Genomic DNA, 18,275 nt, shown 5'->3' with positions numbered 1-18,275 from the left:
GCGCTCGGTAAGATGGGGAGGGGGGGTCCCGGACCAGGCTAGCGTCCCCAAATCCCATCCAGACAGAGCCCCAACCTCCTCCCCTCCCTATCCCCCTGGGGCGCTCCCAGCCCCGCCTGCGCCCTCGGCATCATGTACGCTCGGGCCCGCGGCGCGCACTTTGCCCACTGTCCCTAGATAGGGGGCGGGGTATACCGCGTCCCTGTTCCCCTTCCCTTTTATTATTTATTATCATTTAAAGGGGCCGCGACGTGAAAATTTCCGTCCACTCTCTCCCCTTCCCCAGCACCCCTGTGCTAGTCGAGCGTCGTCGGACGAAGCGCGGGGGGCGAGGGGGCGTCCGGGAAGGCGGAGGGGGCCTCACGAGACCCCTCCCCGCGTTCCGAGCCGCGGCGCTGAATCACCGGCGAGGTATTTGCATCTGAGAGCGATTTGTCACCCGGTGATTTGTCTGCGGGGCGGTGAGCGCGCCGGTGGCGGGGGGGGAGGGAAGGGGCGGGGGAGGCCGCGCGCGGGGAGACTTTTACCAATCGGGTCGGTGGGGGGTGTAGACGCGGACTCGGCTGGAGACTCGGTGAGTCGGCGCGCGGCACAAACCCGGCGGTGGCCGGGAGCCAACAGCGCGCAGCTCGCGGCCCGGGCTGGAGGCCAGGCGCGGCCGGGGCAGGGCCAGACGCCAGACGTGGGGCATGCGCCCCCCGAGTGGGCCCTGCGCCCCCCGAGCGGGCCCCGCGCGGTGAGGCTGGGGCAGGGGTGGGCCGGACTTTTAAATCGCGCGTTCTCTCCCGGGTGGGCGCCGCGCGCCCTGGAAGCCAATGAGGGGGCTCCCCAAAGTTGGTCAGGGACGTGGGTGGGGGTCCAGGGCCGGAAAGGCGATCCCAGTGGGTCGGAGTTGGTGTGGTTTTCTCTGCGACTCCATTGGAGATCTCACCCCCTGCCATATTGTACGGGGGCGGGCGCGGGGGTGACCGGGGGTCGCGAGCGTGTGCGCCCCCTCCCAGCGGAAGGAAGTGGTCTCTATGCGCGCGCGGGGGGCTGTGGTCGGGGTTGTTTCATCTACTCCCGTTGGAATTGGTGTTTTATTCGGGAGCCCCGAGGAGAGTGGGAGCGCCGGGTGGGGAGGGCAGTTCCCTGGCGACCCTCCCCAGCCTGGATGGTTTATTTATAAAGCGTCAGCTCTGGGGCAGAAAGGGGCCCCTGGAGGGGACACCACGGGGCCCGCGGCTGGGGTGGGCTCTGCCCGGGCCCTGACTCTCTGGCGGGGATCCCCGGGAAAAGCGCCCCGTGCCCCGTTCAGTGCCCCCCCCCCCCAGACACAAAAGCGGGCGCAGGAAGCTCGGGGAGCGCGCGTTGGTCAATTCCAACGTTCCGCGGACCCCGGGCGGCCGGTTTGTCAATAATCTTCCGTTTTCAGTCGCCCGGCCCGGAGGGGTTGCCCCCCCACCATGCAAATCGGCCGCTTTCCAAGAAGCCTTTGAAATCGGACTGGGGTTTCTGTCGTCTTATTTCTTCTCCCTTTTCAGTGTTTCTTTTCTCACTTCCTCCGGGCCGCCCCCTCCGGACTCTCCTAGCCCCCTCCCCAGCTTTCTGTCCCGCCCTCCCCCTCCTCTTCCCTTCGTGAAGTGAGGGCCCCCTTTCGCCACCCGTGGGCCCCAGCCTTGCACAACTCTTTAAATAACCGTGTTTTGCAAGCTCTGGGCCGAGCGGGTGACCTCTCTCTCCGGGAGGCATGGGGGGGGAGGGTGTGGCCCCAGATCCCTCCCTGCCCCCCCATCCAGGTCCCAAGGGCCACCCAGCACCCCCCCCCATCCCCGCCCGGTCCCTGCCAGGGAATGCCTCTCCCCTAGGGTTGTCATAAAGTGGGGGTAGGGCCTGAGGACAAAGGGCTCTTGGGGGGGAGGGGTCTGGAGGGGGTGGGCGTCACCAGCTTAGGGTTAATGGCGGCCATGGGGGGGGTGCCCAGGCTAGAGCCCAGGGGGGCTCCGGGGTTCCCACCTGCCCCCTCTACCAGCCCCAACGTGGTGGCCTGCCCTGCTCCCCTCCCCCATCCGTGGACCCGGAAGGGTCATTAAACCCAGCAGGCCTGTGTGTGTGTGTGTGGGGGGGGGGGGGTGGCTTGAGGGGGCGTGGCTTCCTCTGGCCTCTTCCTTCTGCCCCCCAAAGAGGGGGGGCGTTGCCCAGAGCGTTTCCGTGGGGAGGGGGGGCTCATCTTGAAGTTGTCAAAGGTGGGGGAGGGGCAGCAGACCAGACTAGACACTGGGTGAGAAGTGTCCCCTCAGCACTTCTTGGGGCTGGTGGGGGGGGCGTGACCGCCTGTCCCCGGGGGTTGGGGGCTGGGTGCTGTCCTGCTGCCTCTAAGGGCAGGCTGTGCTGGTCATTCTCCAGCACTATGGCCTCTGAGAGGGTCTTTGTGCTTTGGGACCCCTGCCCCGCTAGATACTGAGGCCCTTCGGGGACAGGTCCCTCCCTACTTTCCCACAGGGACCCCCTACCTGCCCCCCCCCTCCCGCACTGCCCTTTCACCCATCCTGCTGGAAGACCCAGCACTGGGGACAGGGCCCCTCCCATGACTGGGGAGGCTGGGAGGGCCTACACTGCAAGACTCCCCTGGGGGGGGGCGGTCGTCAGGCTTCTCTTACCAGGTCACAGGAGGGGCCGGAAGGGCGGCCAGCCTGGTGACCCAGTGTCCGCCCGCTCCCAGGAGCCTCTGGCCGCTGGGCCCTCCTGTGTGTGGGCCGCCTTTGCCCCAGGAGCTGCTCAGGAGCCTTTGGGGATTCATTTGTTGGCTGGAGTGGCTCCTGGACCCTCCTGTGTTCTTGTGATGTACCATCCGTGGTGTCACTGCCGAGCCTGTTGGGTTCTGCCTAGTCTGTTTTATTGGCGGCCTGGGCGGGTGGGGGTGTGGCCTGGGCTTGGGTGAGTGGGGCTGGGGTGGGACCTGCATCCTCCTGTCCTCGGTGGTGCCCAGCTGTGCAGGGCTCTGGGACATCTGTACCCAGAGCCCGCCTGAGGCCCTGGTAAGGTAGGTTGGCAGTGGTCCGAAGGGACCCTGGACTGGAGGTAGAGCGCATTGCCTTCTGGGACCTTGGCCCCACTTGGGGTCCCAAAGGGCAGGGGAACTCCCTGCAGAAGGCACATGGGGGCCGCGTGGGAGGCTCTGACGTCACCCAGACCTGGGTTCAACTCCCAGCCTTGCCTGGAACCTGCTGTGTGTCCTCCAGCAGGGCAGCTCCGAGTCTCAGTTTTCCCCATCCGTGAAATGGGGACCATCCAGCCTCCTTCCCTAAGTCCAGCGAGTGCCTGCTGTGCTCCCGCCTTTACCATCACACACTCGCTTCATCCCTGCTTGGGCGCAGCGAGGTGGGTGCCATTCGGGCACCATTTTGCGGATGGGGAAACTGAGGCCTAGAGAGACTGAGGTTTAGGGATGGGGTGAGAACATGAGTGGGGAAGCTTTAGCCTGTATACAGTAGGTGCTCAATCTGGGTCGGCCATCGTGCTTGTGAGATGCCCGGAGCCCCCTGGGCCGTGAGCAGCACCTAGAACTCAGAACCGGAACCCAGAACTCTGGTGCCCAGTAGCTGGCTGTAGCCAATCAGAAGCCAGAAATGCTCTGTTCCCCTGTTTCTGTTTATGAAGCTATAATCCGAGGTCTTTCCCTGGGGTGCTGTCGTCCACTAAGTGTTTCTCTGTGGCCCAGACGGGTGGGGGCCGACTCGAGGCCCTCGGGAGTCCAGTGCGGGGTGCCCCTGCTTCCCAGCCCTCTGGAGGGTGGACAGAGTGGGGGCAGATGGGACGAACGTGCTCCTCCACCTCCAGGGAGGCCCCCAGGTTTGCACACTGATGGGCGTGGATGGAAACAATTTTCCCAGAGGCCTCTGAGGTCCGACCTGAGTGGGGAGGAGCCCAGGCGTGGTCTGACGGTCTCTCCTGTCCCCTCCAGGTTTCTGCCGACACGTGAATGAGCCACCCGCCAGCCGCCGCCCCCCAGTTCCCGGTGTGAGAAGGAGGCGTCGCCCGCCTGCCGCTGGCATGCCCCGCCAGCCCTGAGCCTGAGCCCGGCGGCCCCCGCCCCTGCCCCCCGCCACCCTGCACTGCCCCGGCTCCCCCGCGGCCCCCACACTGCAGTGCGGCCGGGCCCCCTCCCCCCAGGGGCCGCCCCCGCCGCCGCCCCGCCCTGGTGCCCGGGGCGGCCCGGCCCGCAGGGCCATGAAGCTGCAGGCCGTGATGGAGACGCTCCTGCAGCGGCAGCAGCGGGCACGCCAGGAGCTGGAGGCCCGGCAGCCGCCGCCGCCACCCCCCGAGCCTGCGGCCGGGCCCCCGGCCCGTGCCAGGGCCGCCCCGGACGAGGACAGGGAGCCTGAGAGCGCCCGGATGCAGCGGGCGCAGATGGCCGCGCTGGCCGCCATGCGAGCCGCCGCCGCCGGCCTCGGCCACGCGCCCAGCCCAGGCAGCTCCGAGGATGGGCCCCCCGGCTCAGAGGACGAGGACGTGGCCCCAGAGGGGGCACCAGGCTCTCCCCCCGCACCCGGCCGAGGCAGGGAGGCGGCCGGCCTCCCCGAAGGTGACGGCCACTTCGAGGGCTCCGACGATGACCTGTGAGTTGGGGTGTGTGGGCCCCCCACGCCGAGCACTTGCCACGTGCCGGCGGCTCTCAGCCCTGGGGACACAGCCATAGAGGAAGGACAAAACCCCTGTCCTGCTGTCCACCCAGGACATACCGTTCTTTAGAACTTCCCGGGGGACGGTGGACATTTCTCCACCCGCACCACCCAGGATCGGGGCCACCCGTCTCAGAAGGCTGACAGATACTTGAAGTGTGGCCACTGCGGCTGGGATCTCCTCATGTAGCTTTATTTCACCTTAATTTAAATGGAGCTACTCACACGTGGCCAATGGCCCCTATCGCCTGGCGAGGCTGTACTAGATTTAGTGGCGGGGACAGATGATAGAGGCCGTAGCCCGGGTGCAACCTACGCAGAGTGAGCATCCATTTGCCCCCGGACGTGCCTCCCCGGGGTCTGACGCAGACCCTGAGCAGGGCGCTGGCAAAACCCCAGTGGGAGCCTTCTGAGAAGACGTTTAACGAGCAAAGCAGCAGGGCGATTGCAGGCTGTGATCGGAGGTGCCAAGAAAATAAAGCAGGGGTCTTGGGGAGGGGGGTGGCTGGGGCCGGGGTCAACTTCAGGCAGTGGTGGGTGGAGGTCTTCCTGCGGAGGTGACAGCCTCTGGGAAGGGCAAGGGGGAGCGGGGAACAGCATGCCTGGCAGAGGGAACAGCCTCAGCAAAGGCCCCGAGGCAGGAACTGGGTTGGTATTTTCAAGGCCCAGCAAGGAAGCCTGTGCGACGGAGGGGACGGGAGGGGAGACGGGGTTAGCAGGTGGGCAGGGGCTGGGGTTTATGCCCAAGGAGCACCTCTAGTTGCTCTGAGCTGATTGGGGACAAGGAGAGTAAGGCCCACGGCCTGAGCTGGCCTCCTCACGGGCGCTCTTCACAACCAGAGCACGTGGGGCTGCTCACCCACGTCCAGACAGGGAAAGCGAGGCAGGAGGCGGCACGGGCCTCGCCCTCTCCCCTGACCCGCGCCCCGTGTCTGCCCCAGGAAGCCGAAGTGGGAGGAGGAAGAGGAGGAGCTGGAAGAGGATCTGGGAGACGAGGACGAGGACGAGGACGAGGACTACGAGGACGAGGGGGGGCTCGGGCCCCCCGGCTCCGCCGGCCCGGGCCCCGCATCCTTGTTTCCCCGCAAGGCCCAGCCGCTGCAGGCGTACCGCGGTGATGGCGGGCCCCGGGCTCTGGGCGGCCAGGAGCGCCCGGGGGCTGGCCCGGCCCTCCCCGGAGGGGCTGCCCACACAGTGCCACAGCTGCAGCCGCCGGACCACGGGGACTGGACGTACGAGGAGCAGTTCAAGCAGGTGGGCCTCGCGTCCTAACAGGGGCTGTGGGCAGTCGCTGCCAGGGGGTCAGACGTTCTCGTGGAAGCCACGGTGTGGGGTCGTGTACGTGGGTGGGACGGGCTGGCTGGTAAACGCGTGCATGTGGGGACACGAGGGGGAAGTTCAGGGGGCTCCATCTGCACCAGAGAACAAGCAGAGAGATAGAGCAAGGGAGGGGGTCCTGAGCAGAGGGACCGGGCCTGGGAAAGGACGAGGCTCCGTGGGGCTCATGGGTGTGGCTGGCAGGCGGGCAGGGGCGGGGGCTCAGGGGCGCAGGGCCAGAGGCCTCGTCCGTGGCGTCGAGTCTGGTCTCTTGAGCCTGTGGCTGGGGAGAGGGGGGTGAGCAGGGGTTGGCCGCGTTGGTGTGGACGGCCGAGCAGCTCCTGGGGGCTCCAGAGGGGTGGGGAGGAAGCGGGCCGTCCTGGTGCCTTCCCCGCGGGCGGCCAGGGCAGAGGAAGTGGCCGGGCGGGGGATCCTTTGAAGTTGGGCCTCGCTGGGCTGGGCAGATGGAAACCAGATGGCGGCCGGGGCGGCCGGCTGGGCTTGCATTCCAGCCTGAGGCCAGCTGGGCCCTGCCCCGACCTCCGAGAGTGGACGGTGGGGACCTAACCTCCCAGGCCCAGCGCCTGAGCCTCATCTGAGGCTACGGACGCGCCAGGCACATGGGAGCCGGGAGGTGGCCGTGTATGGCCTTGGGGCACCCTCCCTCCGTGCTGGCTTCCAGGATGGGCAGTGGGATCCTCCTGGAAGGAGCATGAGGCCCAGCCGCCGTGTGGGAAAAGGGCACTGGGATTCTGGCAACCCTCAGAAAGCTCAGATAAAGTACAGAACTGGAAACTGGACACACAGCGTGAGAGGAACAAGCCAGGGGCTGTGACGGGAGGGACGGGGCAGGTATAAAGGCAGAAGGGGACGGTGCCCGCGGGGTGGGCACGGCCAGGGCAGCGGCCCCGAGGCAGGAGGCCAGCCTGAGGAATGGGCAGGAAGGTTAATCCCCTGCCCAGGCATCTCGGGATGGGTGGGGCTGCCTGGCTTCCGGCTGGGTCCTGGCACGCGGGCGGCAGTGCCAAGGGGTGGGATGACAGCCAGCAGACGTCATCTCCTTAGGGCGTGGCTGGCCGCTCCCCACGCGTGGCCCCGGCTGCCCCCTCCCGCCTGAAGGCTTTTCCTCTGCGTGTGGACCCCAGCCTGAGCCAGTGCCTGGGATCGGGGTCCCCCCGACCCTGCTCCCTGCCTCAGTTTCCCTCCTCTTCTTGAGGAGCTGCTTGTGGCTGGGTTGCCGTCTGTCTAGTTCTGCAGATAAGAAAACAGGGGCGAGGCATTGGGGGTGGGGGACGGGTTTCCCAGAACCGAGCTCTTGACGTCTGCTGGTGTCAAAATAACACAAACGGGAACCTCATGGGCGAGTTATATTTATGGACTCGCCGAATATTTGCCATCTGCCCTGAGTCCAACCATCAGGAAGCCCCAGGCTGGGGACCAGAGCCAGACACCTCCCACCCCCCGCCTCACAGGGTCACGGCCAGGCCAGAGGAAGGGACAAGGCCGCAGCCCCTGTGGGGTTGGGGGTCGACAGGTAGCCCCGGCCCCGCCCAGCAGCTTCTGCTGCGTGGCCCAACACTGGCGGGAGATGGGGCTTGGGTGGCCAGGCCAGGCGGAGTCCAGGGATCAGGTGTCCTGGCCGCAAAGCCCCCTCGGCCCATCAGGAACAAAGGGCCTCCAGGGGCCATCGTCCCGCTAGTCTTTGGACACGATGATGATGTCTCGAGGACTCCCAGGGTCAGGGCACGGTTGGGGAAACTGAGGCCCAAGGGGCCCAGGGAACCCAGGTCACACAGTCAGTCTCACGCTTACAGAGCGCCTACTGGATACACAGCTCCCCTGCTGGACTCAGAGAAGGTCCGTAAACAAACGGGGAGGAAGGGGTGAGGAGACGTGACCTGGCATCCAGCTGAGGATGTGGGGAGGCCTCTCGGGATGTGGCACTTGCTCCAGGCCCGGTCGGAGAAGGAGCTGGGCCCTCACACTGAGGGATGGTGGTGCGGCAGGCAGAGGAAACAGCCCGTGCAAAGGCCCCGGGGTAGGATGCAGCTTGGCTTGTGTGTGGAGGCCAGACGCCGCCGCCCGGCTGGGCCCTGCGGGGGATGGAATTGGATTCCAAGACGGTGGGGGTTGAGGGAAGTTGTGGGCAGGCGGGGGGCTGCCCTGCAGCGCCAGGATCCTGCGCCTGCCTGTTTGTGCCAGGTCCAGCTGCCAGCACTGCCCTCCCGCCCAGCTGGCCAGGCATCTGTGCGGCCAGTGTCAACAGTGGCCTGGGCTCAGCCAGCCCAGCAGATGTCGGGGGCTGTGTTGACTCTGGCGCCTGCCCCACCCCCTTCCTGGCACGTGGCAGCCGGGCCGGCCGGCCGCCTGCTTGGCACCATCACTGCCTCTTCCTCCCCGGTCTTGGCAGGGCCCAGGCCTGACTTCCGCCCGAAAACCCTCGACAGCCGTGAAATTCTGCCGCCGGCTACAGGGTCTGGGGGGCAGCCAGGCTGGGGAGGGGCCGGGAGCAGCGGGCTCAGGGCCACGGAATCTTTCCTTGAAAGCCTGGAACCTCGCTGCCGTGGGGCCCCAGGGACTCAAGCTGGTGGAGGCCAGCACTGGCTGGGATCGTCGCGTGTCATGGGGAGCGAATAGGATCTCAGCCTGCGGCCACCAGGCATGGCACCCTGGTGAAATCCTGGTGGTTTCCTGTTACCAGCAGGGCTGTGCCACCGTGGGATTTTAAGCAAGCGGAGTCTTAACTGCAGAGCTTCAGCCACTTAAGCATTTGAAGCTGTAGCTTCGATGATTCAAACGCCGGGGTTTTTATTAACAGCTTTATTGACTTAAGATTCACCTAGCACATAATTCAGCTGTCGAAAGCGCGATTTGGTGGTTTCTCGTACATTCGTGGGGTTGTGCAGTCAATTTTAGAACATGTTCATCACCTCAAAAATAAACCTTTTAAAATGTACCCTTTAGCTCTTACCCCCACCCCCTCTTCTAGCCCCTGACAAACAGGAACCCACTCTCTGACTCTGTGGATCTGCCTGTTCTGGACGTTTCCCATCCGTGGAATCACACCCTGTGTGTCCTTCTGTGTCTGGCTTCTCTCCCTGAGCATCGTGTTCTGGGGCTCCGTCCACGTAGTGGGAGTGTCAGGGCTTCACCCCTCTTTGTGGCTGAGTGATGTTCCATTCTACGCATGTATATCCTGGACTTTATTTACCCATTCTTCCACCCCCGGATACTGGGTCGTTTCTCCCTTTGGCTGCTGTGAACGTGCGTGTACAAGTCTGTGCGTGAACGCGTGCTTTCAGTCCTCACGGGCACGTACCCAGGAGTGGAGGCGCTGCGTCATGTGGTAACTCTGTGTTTAACCTCCTGAGGAGCTGTTGTTCACAGTGGCCGCTCCATTTTGCATCCCCGCCAGCCACACGAAGGTTCCAGTTTCTCCACGTCCTCTCCGACGCTTGTGGTTAGGACTTTGGTTCCAGCCGTCCTGGCGGGGTGGCGTGCAATCTCACTGTGGTTCCGATTTGCATTAAAGGTCGGGATGATTATCTTCCCTCCTCTCCAAGGTCGTGTCTGCTCCCCACAACTTGTAAATGAGCTCAGAGGTATAGAGATGACAGTTCTAGGTGGTATTTGTCGCCCAACTGTGCGCAGGCGGCAGGTGGAGCGTCTCGCGAGTGTCTCGTGTACCTTGGTTTCGTGGTGAGGCGGGGGGCGCTGTGTTTGCCCCGTCGTACAGTGGTGGAAGCTGAGGCACGGAGCCGTCAGGCAGCTTTGCCCACAGTCACACGGGGGAGGTGTCAGAGCTGGGATTCGGCCCCAGGGTGTACTGGAGGAGTGGACAGATGGTGAGGGGCAGGGGGCACGCCCCCCTGGCTGCAGGTTTCGGGGGAGCCCGGGTGGCCCTCCTCGTCTGAAATGGAGGCGGTTGGTCCAGGGCCCAACAGCAGGGTGTCAGGACCCGGTGCCTGGACACACAGGCCCCCAGGCAGGAAAGGACCCCGCCCGTTCCCTCTCCCCTCCCTGGGCCTCCTGGGGCCTGTTGAATTCCCGTGGGTGTCCTCCTCCACCCCAGAGTGTGTGGCCCCGGAAATGGGTTCAAGCAACTTGGGGTGAAGCCCTGGGCCTCAGATGCATCCTCAGCAGGAGGCCGGGGCCACATTTTGGGTTTTTTTTTTTTCTGCTCCTTTCGCCTCACTTCGATTTTTTTAAATTATGGAAGGTACGCATATATACATTTTTAAAGTCCTTTTTTGATGCCAGAAGTGACACTTGACACCATTCCGGTGGGGGATAAAAAGGGAGGGATTCCAGTGAGGCCTGAGGCCTGCCAGCCCCCTCTGTGACCTAGCTGGCAGCAGCTACGGTTTTCCCAGGCCTTTCTCTGTCCGTTTACACAGAAATGTGACGCGTAAGGTATCGAAGTGTGGTCTCTCGGGGGTCTGCCAGGATCTGCCAGACGCTGTGCTGGACGTACTGCTTTTCTCGTTTTTTCTCATAATTTTCACTCTGCATCTGTCTGTTTCATCAGAGTGTTTCAAGTAGCCGAGTTCTTTTTAGCCGTTGCGGGTTCCCTTGTGGAGCTGACACCAGCACGCTGGTCTGTTTTCCTGTTTCCCTGTTGTAAACAACACTGCAGTGAACATCTCTGGGCTCGTGAGGGTTGCTTGGGGCTGAATGGGGTGGGGTTAGGGAGTAGGAATTGCCGGGTCTCCGGGAAGAGGTGGCAGATGGTTTCTTCATCCTACCTGGGAGCCCCCGGAGGCTGGGGGCCCAGAGAGGGACACACGTACTTCAGCCCTGAAGAGTCAGGGCTGAGCCAGAGGGAAGGCTGCCCAGAGGAATGGGCTTTGGAGCTGGGGCTTTGCAGGACATGTAAGAGTTGGCCAGATGGAAAGAGAAGGGTTAGGGCCTGCATCTTGGAATGGCGTGGCTGGAACATAAAGTGGGAGGGGTAGGGGTGGGCAGACATTAGGGCAAAGCAAAGGGGGGCTCAGAGGGGGGCCTTAGCATGGTTTAGTGCTGGGGGAGGGAGAGGGACGCTGGGAGAACCCTTCTGGGCTCCACAGTCCAGGCAGGAGTGGAAGAGGCCAGCGCTACAGCCGGTCCTGTGGGACCAGGGTGGAGGAGGAGAATTTTTTGGTGGAGTGTGTTCTAGGCACACAGGCTGGAGGTCAGGCACTGGCTTCTGAGCCCAATGACGTTGAGCCGGTTTGCTTGGGGCAGCGTGGGCTGGGCCCAGGCCCATGGGTCCTGCAGGCCAGCTCTGGCGCCGAGCGTCTTCCTGGGGCGCCAGGGTCCCTGGGCCCCGTGCTGGGGGCGGGACCGGTGCCAGGAAACCCCCCGGGAGCCCAGCTCTGCCCGCCTGGGACAGCGCCCACCTCATCAAAGCCACTGCGGCTGCTGGCGTGGAGCCAGATGGGCCGTGGCGGGCGTGGGGAGGATGCCGCCTGCAGCCCTGGCACCGTGCCCCCACCCGTGCCAGCCCTGGGAACCACACTGACTCAGCCGGAAGAGCCTTATCTGGCCCTGGCGCCGCCGCCCGGCTGCCCGGTCACCGCCGAGGGGTCACTGCCGCTGTGGCCTGGCCCCCCACGCCCACCGCTGCTCCCCACCCCGGTGGCCACCGCCAAGCGCCCAGCCCCTCCCCACGCTTTCTAATGACACACATGGTGCCGGAGGACGTGGTGCCCGGCGGGCGTGGGGTGCACGGGGGGTCCAGCCCGCTGACCTGGGTGAGCGCGTGTGCGTGGGGACGTGGTGGCTGCGTGGGGTCCCTGTGGGCTGGGGGTTCCCGTCTCGAGGGACCCCGTGTGTGTCGGTGTCTGTTTGCAGAGCCGGGGCTCTGGGGGCGTCTTGGGCCCCCCTGTGGTGTCCGTGGCCACGCGTGTGTCTGTGTGCATGGTCTGGGGCCACGTGGACCCATCTGCAGTGTCTCGTGTATCTGTCCCCTCAGGCGCCTGCTTGTGTGTCCCCGTTTCTGGAGTGTTTGTGCACGTCTGCGTGCACCCCCGTACGACTTGGCCCTGGCATGTGTGGACGTGCTGTGAGTGTGTCCTGAGGTCTGGGTGGCTGAGCTTGTGTATCCGAGTGTGTCGATCCCAGCGCTTTGCCTGTTCCACACGTCTGTACGGTGGATGACAGGTGACCCTTTCCCGTGGCTGTTTTGCGTGCACATGGCTGTGTGCTTGTGGGTCTGCAAGCACACACGTGTGTGCGTGCACGTGTGCCCGTGTGTGAGCCTTGCGTCCCCCCCCGCCGGCCCTGCTGGCCCCGTGTCTCGGGAATCTTGAGCGTGCGGTGGGGCCCATTAACCGTTAGCCAGAAAGTCACGTTGCCCCAGTCAGTGGCTTGAATCGGCGGCCCGGGCACAGGTCAGCTGCCCGCGCCCGTCCGCGTGGCTTCCCGAGCCGCCTTGCTGACGCAGCCCCAGGGAGCCGCGAGGTGTGACCAGGGCCTCAGGGGCTGCAGGGGGTCCCACCGCCAAGTTACATCCCTTCCTCCTCTCACGTGCTGTGTGATCTCGGACAGGGGTGCGCCCTGTCTGATCCAGAGGTGCAGTCGGGGGGTGCCGAGCAGGGCTCACGTGCTCTGTGCCTCAGTTTCCCCACCTGAGACAAAGACCCTTCAACCCACCGAGCCTTCTGATCTTGAGCCAGCACCCCCTGTGGTGACCTGGAGGGGCATTCCGGGCCCTCTGGAAGGCCCAGCGACCCCGTTTGCAGACGCCATCCACTGCTCCGGGAGGGTCCGGGGGCAGCTGGGGTTGTGGGCTGTGGGTGGGCACACGTGGGGGCGGGGCCGGCCCGCCCTCCTCTGCTCGCCCAGTTGCGCTCGGCCAGAGGACAATTGGGGGTCACGGGGTTAAACGGTAACCAATCTGCCTATTGAAGGCCCCAGCTCGGGACGCAGCCGTGCCCCTCGTCAGGGCCGGCGGGGGTCTCGTGGGGCCGAGGGGTGTGGCGGACACAGAGTCAGCGCCGCCTGCCGCCACCCCCGCCTTCCAGACAATGAGCAAGAAACAGATGAAACCCTAATTCCAGGAAGAAACCTATCGGGGGGCACGAATGGGCACGTCTGCCCAAAATCTCAGAAGGGGGACCTTGCTTGGAAATAGGGTCTTTGCAGGTGTGATGCAGTTAAGATGAGGCCACAGTGGAGGAGGGTGACCAGTGCCCTTAGAAATAGAGGAGGGACACACAGAGACAGAAAATGGCCGTGTGACGTTGGCGGCAGAGACTGGGGTGATGCAGCCACAAGCCCAGAGGCCCCCAGAAGCTGGGCGAGGAAGGGAGGACCCTCCCCCGCGCCTCTGGAGGGAGCGCAGCCCTGCCTCACCTGGATTCTGGATGTCTGGGCTCCAGAGCCGTGTAAGAAAAAACCCCTGTGCCAAGCCCCCCGGCCTGTTGCCGCCCCAGGAAATGAGTACAAACTCCAGTGAGGGCTTTGGGTCCCTGATCCTTGGGGCTCAGCAATGCCGGGCAGATTCTCAGGGAGCCTGCCCGGCCGTGGGGCCTCCTTAGGGGACCCCGACCGTGTGGTCCACGGGGTCATGGGACTGCTCTACGGCGCAGAGGCCGGGCTGGGCACCCGTGTGCGTGTGTGTCTGAGTCTGGGCCTTCCACAGGCATGTATGGAGTGCCTGCTGTGTACCAGCCCCATTCTGGGCACCAGGTATGCACCTGTGAACAAAGCAGACAGAAGTGGCCGCCCTTGCGGCCACGTAGCAGTGGGGGCCGGGTGGGGGCCTCGGCCGAGGGCGGGCCGTCTGGGGCCATTATCTGAGAGCCAGCCAGCGGACGAGGGTGTGTCTGTGTTTGTGTGTCTGAGTCTGGCTGGACGGGTGTGTCCATATGCGCCTGGAGACCACGCCAGGTGGTGGGACCTGCTGGGTCCGGGCAGGGCTGAGGGTCCACGTGTCGGGGTGGGAGCATGCGTCCAAACAGGGCTGGGAGGGTCCGTGTGCAGCCATGGGGCAGACCCGGGCCCATGCCACGTAGCGGTCCAGGTGGGGGGGCCATGTGGTCTGTCTGGGCGGGGCCCGGGGTTCTCTCAAGGCGGGGGCGTGCCTCCTGCTACTGTCCCTGGGGGTAGGTGGGGCATCTCTGTCCAGGCTGGAGTGGCCATGGGCCCTGGGGCTGTGTCACATTCTCTTTCTGCCCCGTGAGGGGTCTCTGAGGGTCCCCGTGGCCACCCCAGCCTCTGCCCTGTTAGGTTATGTCCCCCAGCCCACCACCCCATGGCTTCCAGTGTGGGTCTTCCGGGCTTGTGAGGCCCCTACCCAGGGGGTCGCCCCCAGCCCCAGGGGCTGCCAACTCTGGTCGGGGTGGGCCGCCCGCTCCTTCTCTTTTTCTTTTTTTTTTTTTTTTTTTGCGGTACGCGGGCCTCTCACTGTTGTGGCCTCTCCCGTTGCGGAGCACAGGCTGCGGACGCGCAGGCTCAGCGGCCGTGGCTCACGGGCCCAGCCGCTCCGCGGCATGTGGGATCTTCCCGGACCGGGGCACGAACCCGCGCCCCCTGCATCGGCAGGCGGACTCGCAAGCGCTGCGCCAGCAGGGAAGCCCTTCCTTCTTTACTTTATCCCCCCTTTTAGGACGAGCCCCGTTATGTTGTTCCACGGGGCTCTGACTGGGCCTGGGGCCTTGCTGGAGGCTGGAACTCGTGTGACTCCCCCAGGCCACCCTGCCTGGCATGGGGGAGCCGGGCCTGGAAGTTGGCCGGGGACAGACGGACCCTCTGTCCTTTTCCTCTCTTCTTTCCCATCTCCACCCTCATCTGCCCACCTGCCCCCATCACCCTGTAATTACTCCCAGCTGCCCTTTTCCCGTGAGTGCCCAGCGGACGGCATGCGTGGGCCTGGCTGCCGCCCTCTCCCGGCCTGGCGGCCCCTGCCTCAGCTGGCACCCTGCCCGGCCGACGGCCCGCCCGGCCCCTCCCTGTGTCCTCTAGCTGGCGCACGCATCCACCAACAGGGTGCCCAGTTCTTGGACGAGAAGTGGGGCCTGAGGGCACCTCTGGGGCGTGGCTTGCGGGATCTTAGTTCCCTGACCAGGTATTGGACCCGCATCCTTCGCAGTGGAAGTGCAGGTTCCTAACCGCTGGCCCACCAGGGAATCCCTGAGGGTTATTCTTTTCTTCGATGCCATTGCCGTCTGGGGGGAGCCCAGCCAAGCTGGGGTGCGGGTGGTAGCTGCTCCTGACACCCTCCTTCTGGGCACCGTTTCCCCGTCTGGAAAACAGGGGCAGTGTCCGAGCTGGTGTTCTGTTGTCATCACTGTCGGTTACCGGTCACCGAGGGTCCTGGTGGAGGAGAGCAGGCGTGGTGGGCACCAGCTCGGCCCCCGGGTGCCCAGCGTGGGTCTCGTCTGTCCTCCTCATTCCCTGCAGGAGCTGCTCCCTGGGCGGCGGGATGTTCCAGGAGCAGAGTCCCCCTCTTGCGGTCGGCGGGCGGGTTTGTTGGCAACCTGAGCCCGCTGGCCGCCGCGGGCAGGTTCTGTTTTACCATCGGCCTGGAGTCTGGCAGGGGCTCCTGCAGGTGTGCCAGGCGGGAACCCCCAGCCCTGAGCCGTCCAGGGCCCCTTCCTCTTGACTCCTGGGCGGGAGGCGGGAAGCACCCCCCTTCCTTCCTGTGCTGTCTGGGGGAGGCCCGGGGACGGTGGGGACCCGGTCAGCACAGCCAGGGAGGGGCAGCAATCAGCTCTCTTATGCTACTGCACTTCCTTCCCGCGAACCCGGGCTGGGAGTGACGGGGCCCTCGCTCCCTGGGCAGGTGGATCCTCACGCACAGCCGGACCGCTAGGAGAGTCCCTTCTGGTGCTTTCCCCGCTGCCGGCGGCTCTTCTGCAGGGAAACAGGGCTGCTTCCTTTCAGAAGAAACCCCATGGTAGGAGTTTTAATCCCCGGGCGCCAGGCTCAGAACCCTGAGCCAGCAGCTAAGTGGCAGCTAGACAATCGTCCTTGGGTTTTGGGGGCCTGGAACCCCCAAACGAAACGCCCTGAGAGCAGCATGCAACATCGGGTTCGTAATTGCTGGCGGGAGGGACGGAGGGAATGAAGAGGGAGAAGATTCTGGATTTTTGGCTGTCTGACTCCAAAGCATTTGCCCGATGCCCCCTGAGTGCCAGGCGGTCTCGGGCAGGGTCCCACCCCCAGCCCCACAAGGCTCTGAGGTGGTCCAGAGGCACCAAGGGGCTCAGTACGGGGTTCGAGTCCAGCTCTGCGGCCTTCTCTCAGCACCTCAGTTTCCCCGTCTGTGAAATGGGCTCCCATGCAGATAGCAGTCTGCTCAGAGCCAGGCCTGTGGGTGGGGGCTCCCAGGTGGATGGGAGGCGGCCCGCCCGGATTTGCATGTCGTTTGCATGCCGCAGGGCAGCTGCCTTCCTAGAAGTTTCTCCTCATGGTTCCCCATCCTGAGTGCGTCCTCAGTGCTGGGCCTGCTGGCATCCCCAGCTGTGACATGGAGCTGGCGGGTGACAAGCCTTGTCCTGCCACCAAGGTGGCTCCTCCTCCCTGCCCCCCAACCCCCCACCCATTTTCCTGGAGCCAGACTCTTCTCTCTGCGCAATCTGCTCCCATGGTTCCCTCGTCCCCCACCTGGAGGACCCAGGTGCACCCTGCCCACTTCACAGGTGGGAAGACTGAGGCTCCAGGAGACCCCAGTTACATGAAAGGTTGACCCAGAGACGAGGGCACTTCCCCGGAACCTCACCACCTGGAAATCCAGGAAGAAGCGCCTTTAATCGTCAGCTTCGTGGTCAGGCTCTCTGACTTGTTTCTGGAACCTTTATTAGTATTTGTTCCGTGGGGGGGGGGGGGGGGTGCCGTGTCTTTTCGGAGAGGGGGCACATGCTGGTTGGTTGGGGGTGTGGGGGTTGGCCAAGCTGGCAGATGTTTCTGCCTGGCCCAGAATCACTTCCCCAATTTCCTGCAGGCCCAGTGGGGGCCCCTGCAGCCCTGGAGCGCTGACGGGAAATGAAAGGGCCATGTGGCCCTGCGTCTGGCGGGGGTGGGTGGCCTCAGGGGTCAGGTGCGCCAGGAGGGCACTTGTGGGAAGAGCTTGAGGTCGCCCGGTGAACACTGATTAAGCCCCTACTGTGTGCAGCAGCAAGCAAGGCTGCCCTTCCCCCATCCTGCCGCAGGGATGGCCGGCTCCAAAGACGCCCCCCTCCCTCACCACCTCCCCCTGCCCGTGTGTGACTCCTGCTGTCCCCCTCGCAGGCCTGGGGCTCCCAAGGGTTGTCTGGGTCTCTCTTGGGCATCCAACACGGGCCTTAACATACAGAAGGTTGGGAATTCCCTGGCAGTCCAGTGGTTATTAGGACTCTGCACTTTCACTGCTGTGGGCCCGGGTTCAACCCTTGAACTAAGATCCCGCAAGCCGTGCACCGCAAACAGTTTAGTGCAGCCCAGGAAAAAAAAAAAGCATACAGAAGGTGCTCAGTCACGGCCGCAAGATGGATTGACCTGGCCGCAGCCCCGAGGGCTTGACAGGGAGGGTTCCAGACTCCGGGTGCTTCCGCCCCACCCGGCCTCCCCGCGCCAGACTTCATCTATCCGTCCATCCATCCATCCATCCATCCGTTTGTCCCTGCCCCGGGGTGTCTGGGGAGGGGGCGAGAAGGGGCAGGAGCGCACCCTCTGGGCTGGGCTGCGGAAGAGGATGGTTACAGCGGGGCTACAGCGGGGCGGCACCAGTGCCGGACCGAGACCCGCACGGAAGCCCCTGGCCGCCTCAGTGGGCACGAGGGGAGGGGCCGTGGGGGATGTGGGTGCCGCCCCCGCCCCACCCGTGCCCTGCCCCGTCCCGTCCCCCAGCCCTGCGCGTGGGCGTTTCTGTGAATGGGGGAGGCTGGTTGGCCCCCAGGGACCCAGCCCCTGCCCACCTGGGTAACGGCTGCCAGCGCTGAGTCATGGGGCGCAGGGCCTCCCAGGGCCCGATAATGTGAGGAGGGGCTTTATCAGCTGGGGTGGGGCCGCCAGGAGGGGGAGCCAGGTGGGGGGACCGGCAATGCAGAGGCCCCGGGCAGGAGCAGGCTGGGAGCAGCGAGGGACCAGTGCTGGGGAGGGACCAGGTGCAGGCATCTGGGGGGCCAGGACCACAGCCTGGCAGGCAGGAGGTCTGGCTTCTTCTGACAGCAACAGGGAGCCAGGGGCCTCCTCGGAGCAGGGGAGACACAGCCTGATCTCGATGTAAAGATTAAAAGCTCCCCAGACTCTCCACCCTGGGGGGCTGCAAGGAGGAAGTGTCATCCTATTGTTCTTGGGTGTTCTGTGGGGGGACGTTGAGGGATAAAAACCAGC

General features: G+C 64.8%; 1 protein-coding gene across 1 annotated transcript in view; it reads left to right on the top strand.

Annotated features, from left to right (window-relative positions):
* Positions 1-546: 546 nt before the first annotated feature.
* The window catches only part of ARID3A (AT-rich interaction domain 3A), a 34,931-nt gene continuing 17,202 nt past the window's right edge, over positions 547-18,275 (top strand). The window contains exons 1-3 of the mRNA XM_079916960.1: positions 547-736; positions 3,944-4,598; positions 5,603-5,915. Of these exons, the coding sequence (XP_079773086.1) occupies positions 4,210-4,598; positions 5,603-5,915 (702 nt within the window). The 5' untranslated portion in view covers positions 547-736; positions 3,944-4,209. The remainder of the gene's footprint in view (positions 737-3,943; positions 4,599-5,602; positions 5,916-18,275) is intronic.

Source organism: Stenella coeruleoalba, assembly GCF_951394435.1.
Source record: "Stenella coeruleoalba genome assembly, chromosome: 3".
In the NCBI taxonomy this organism is placed as follows: domain Eukaryota; kingdom Metazoa; phylum Chordata; class Mammalia; order Artiodactyla; family Delphinidae; genus Stenella; species Stenella coeruleoalba.
Note: the sequence above shows the minus strand (reverse complement) of the source record. Positions and strands in the feature narration are given on the sequence as shown.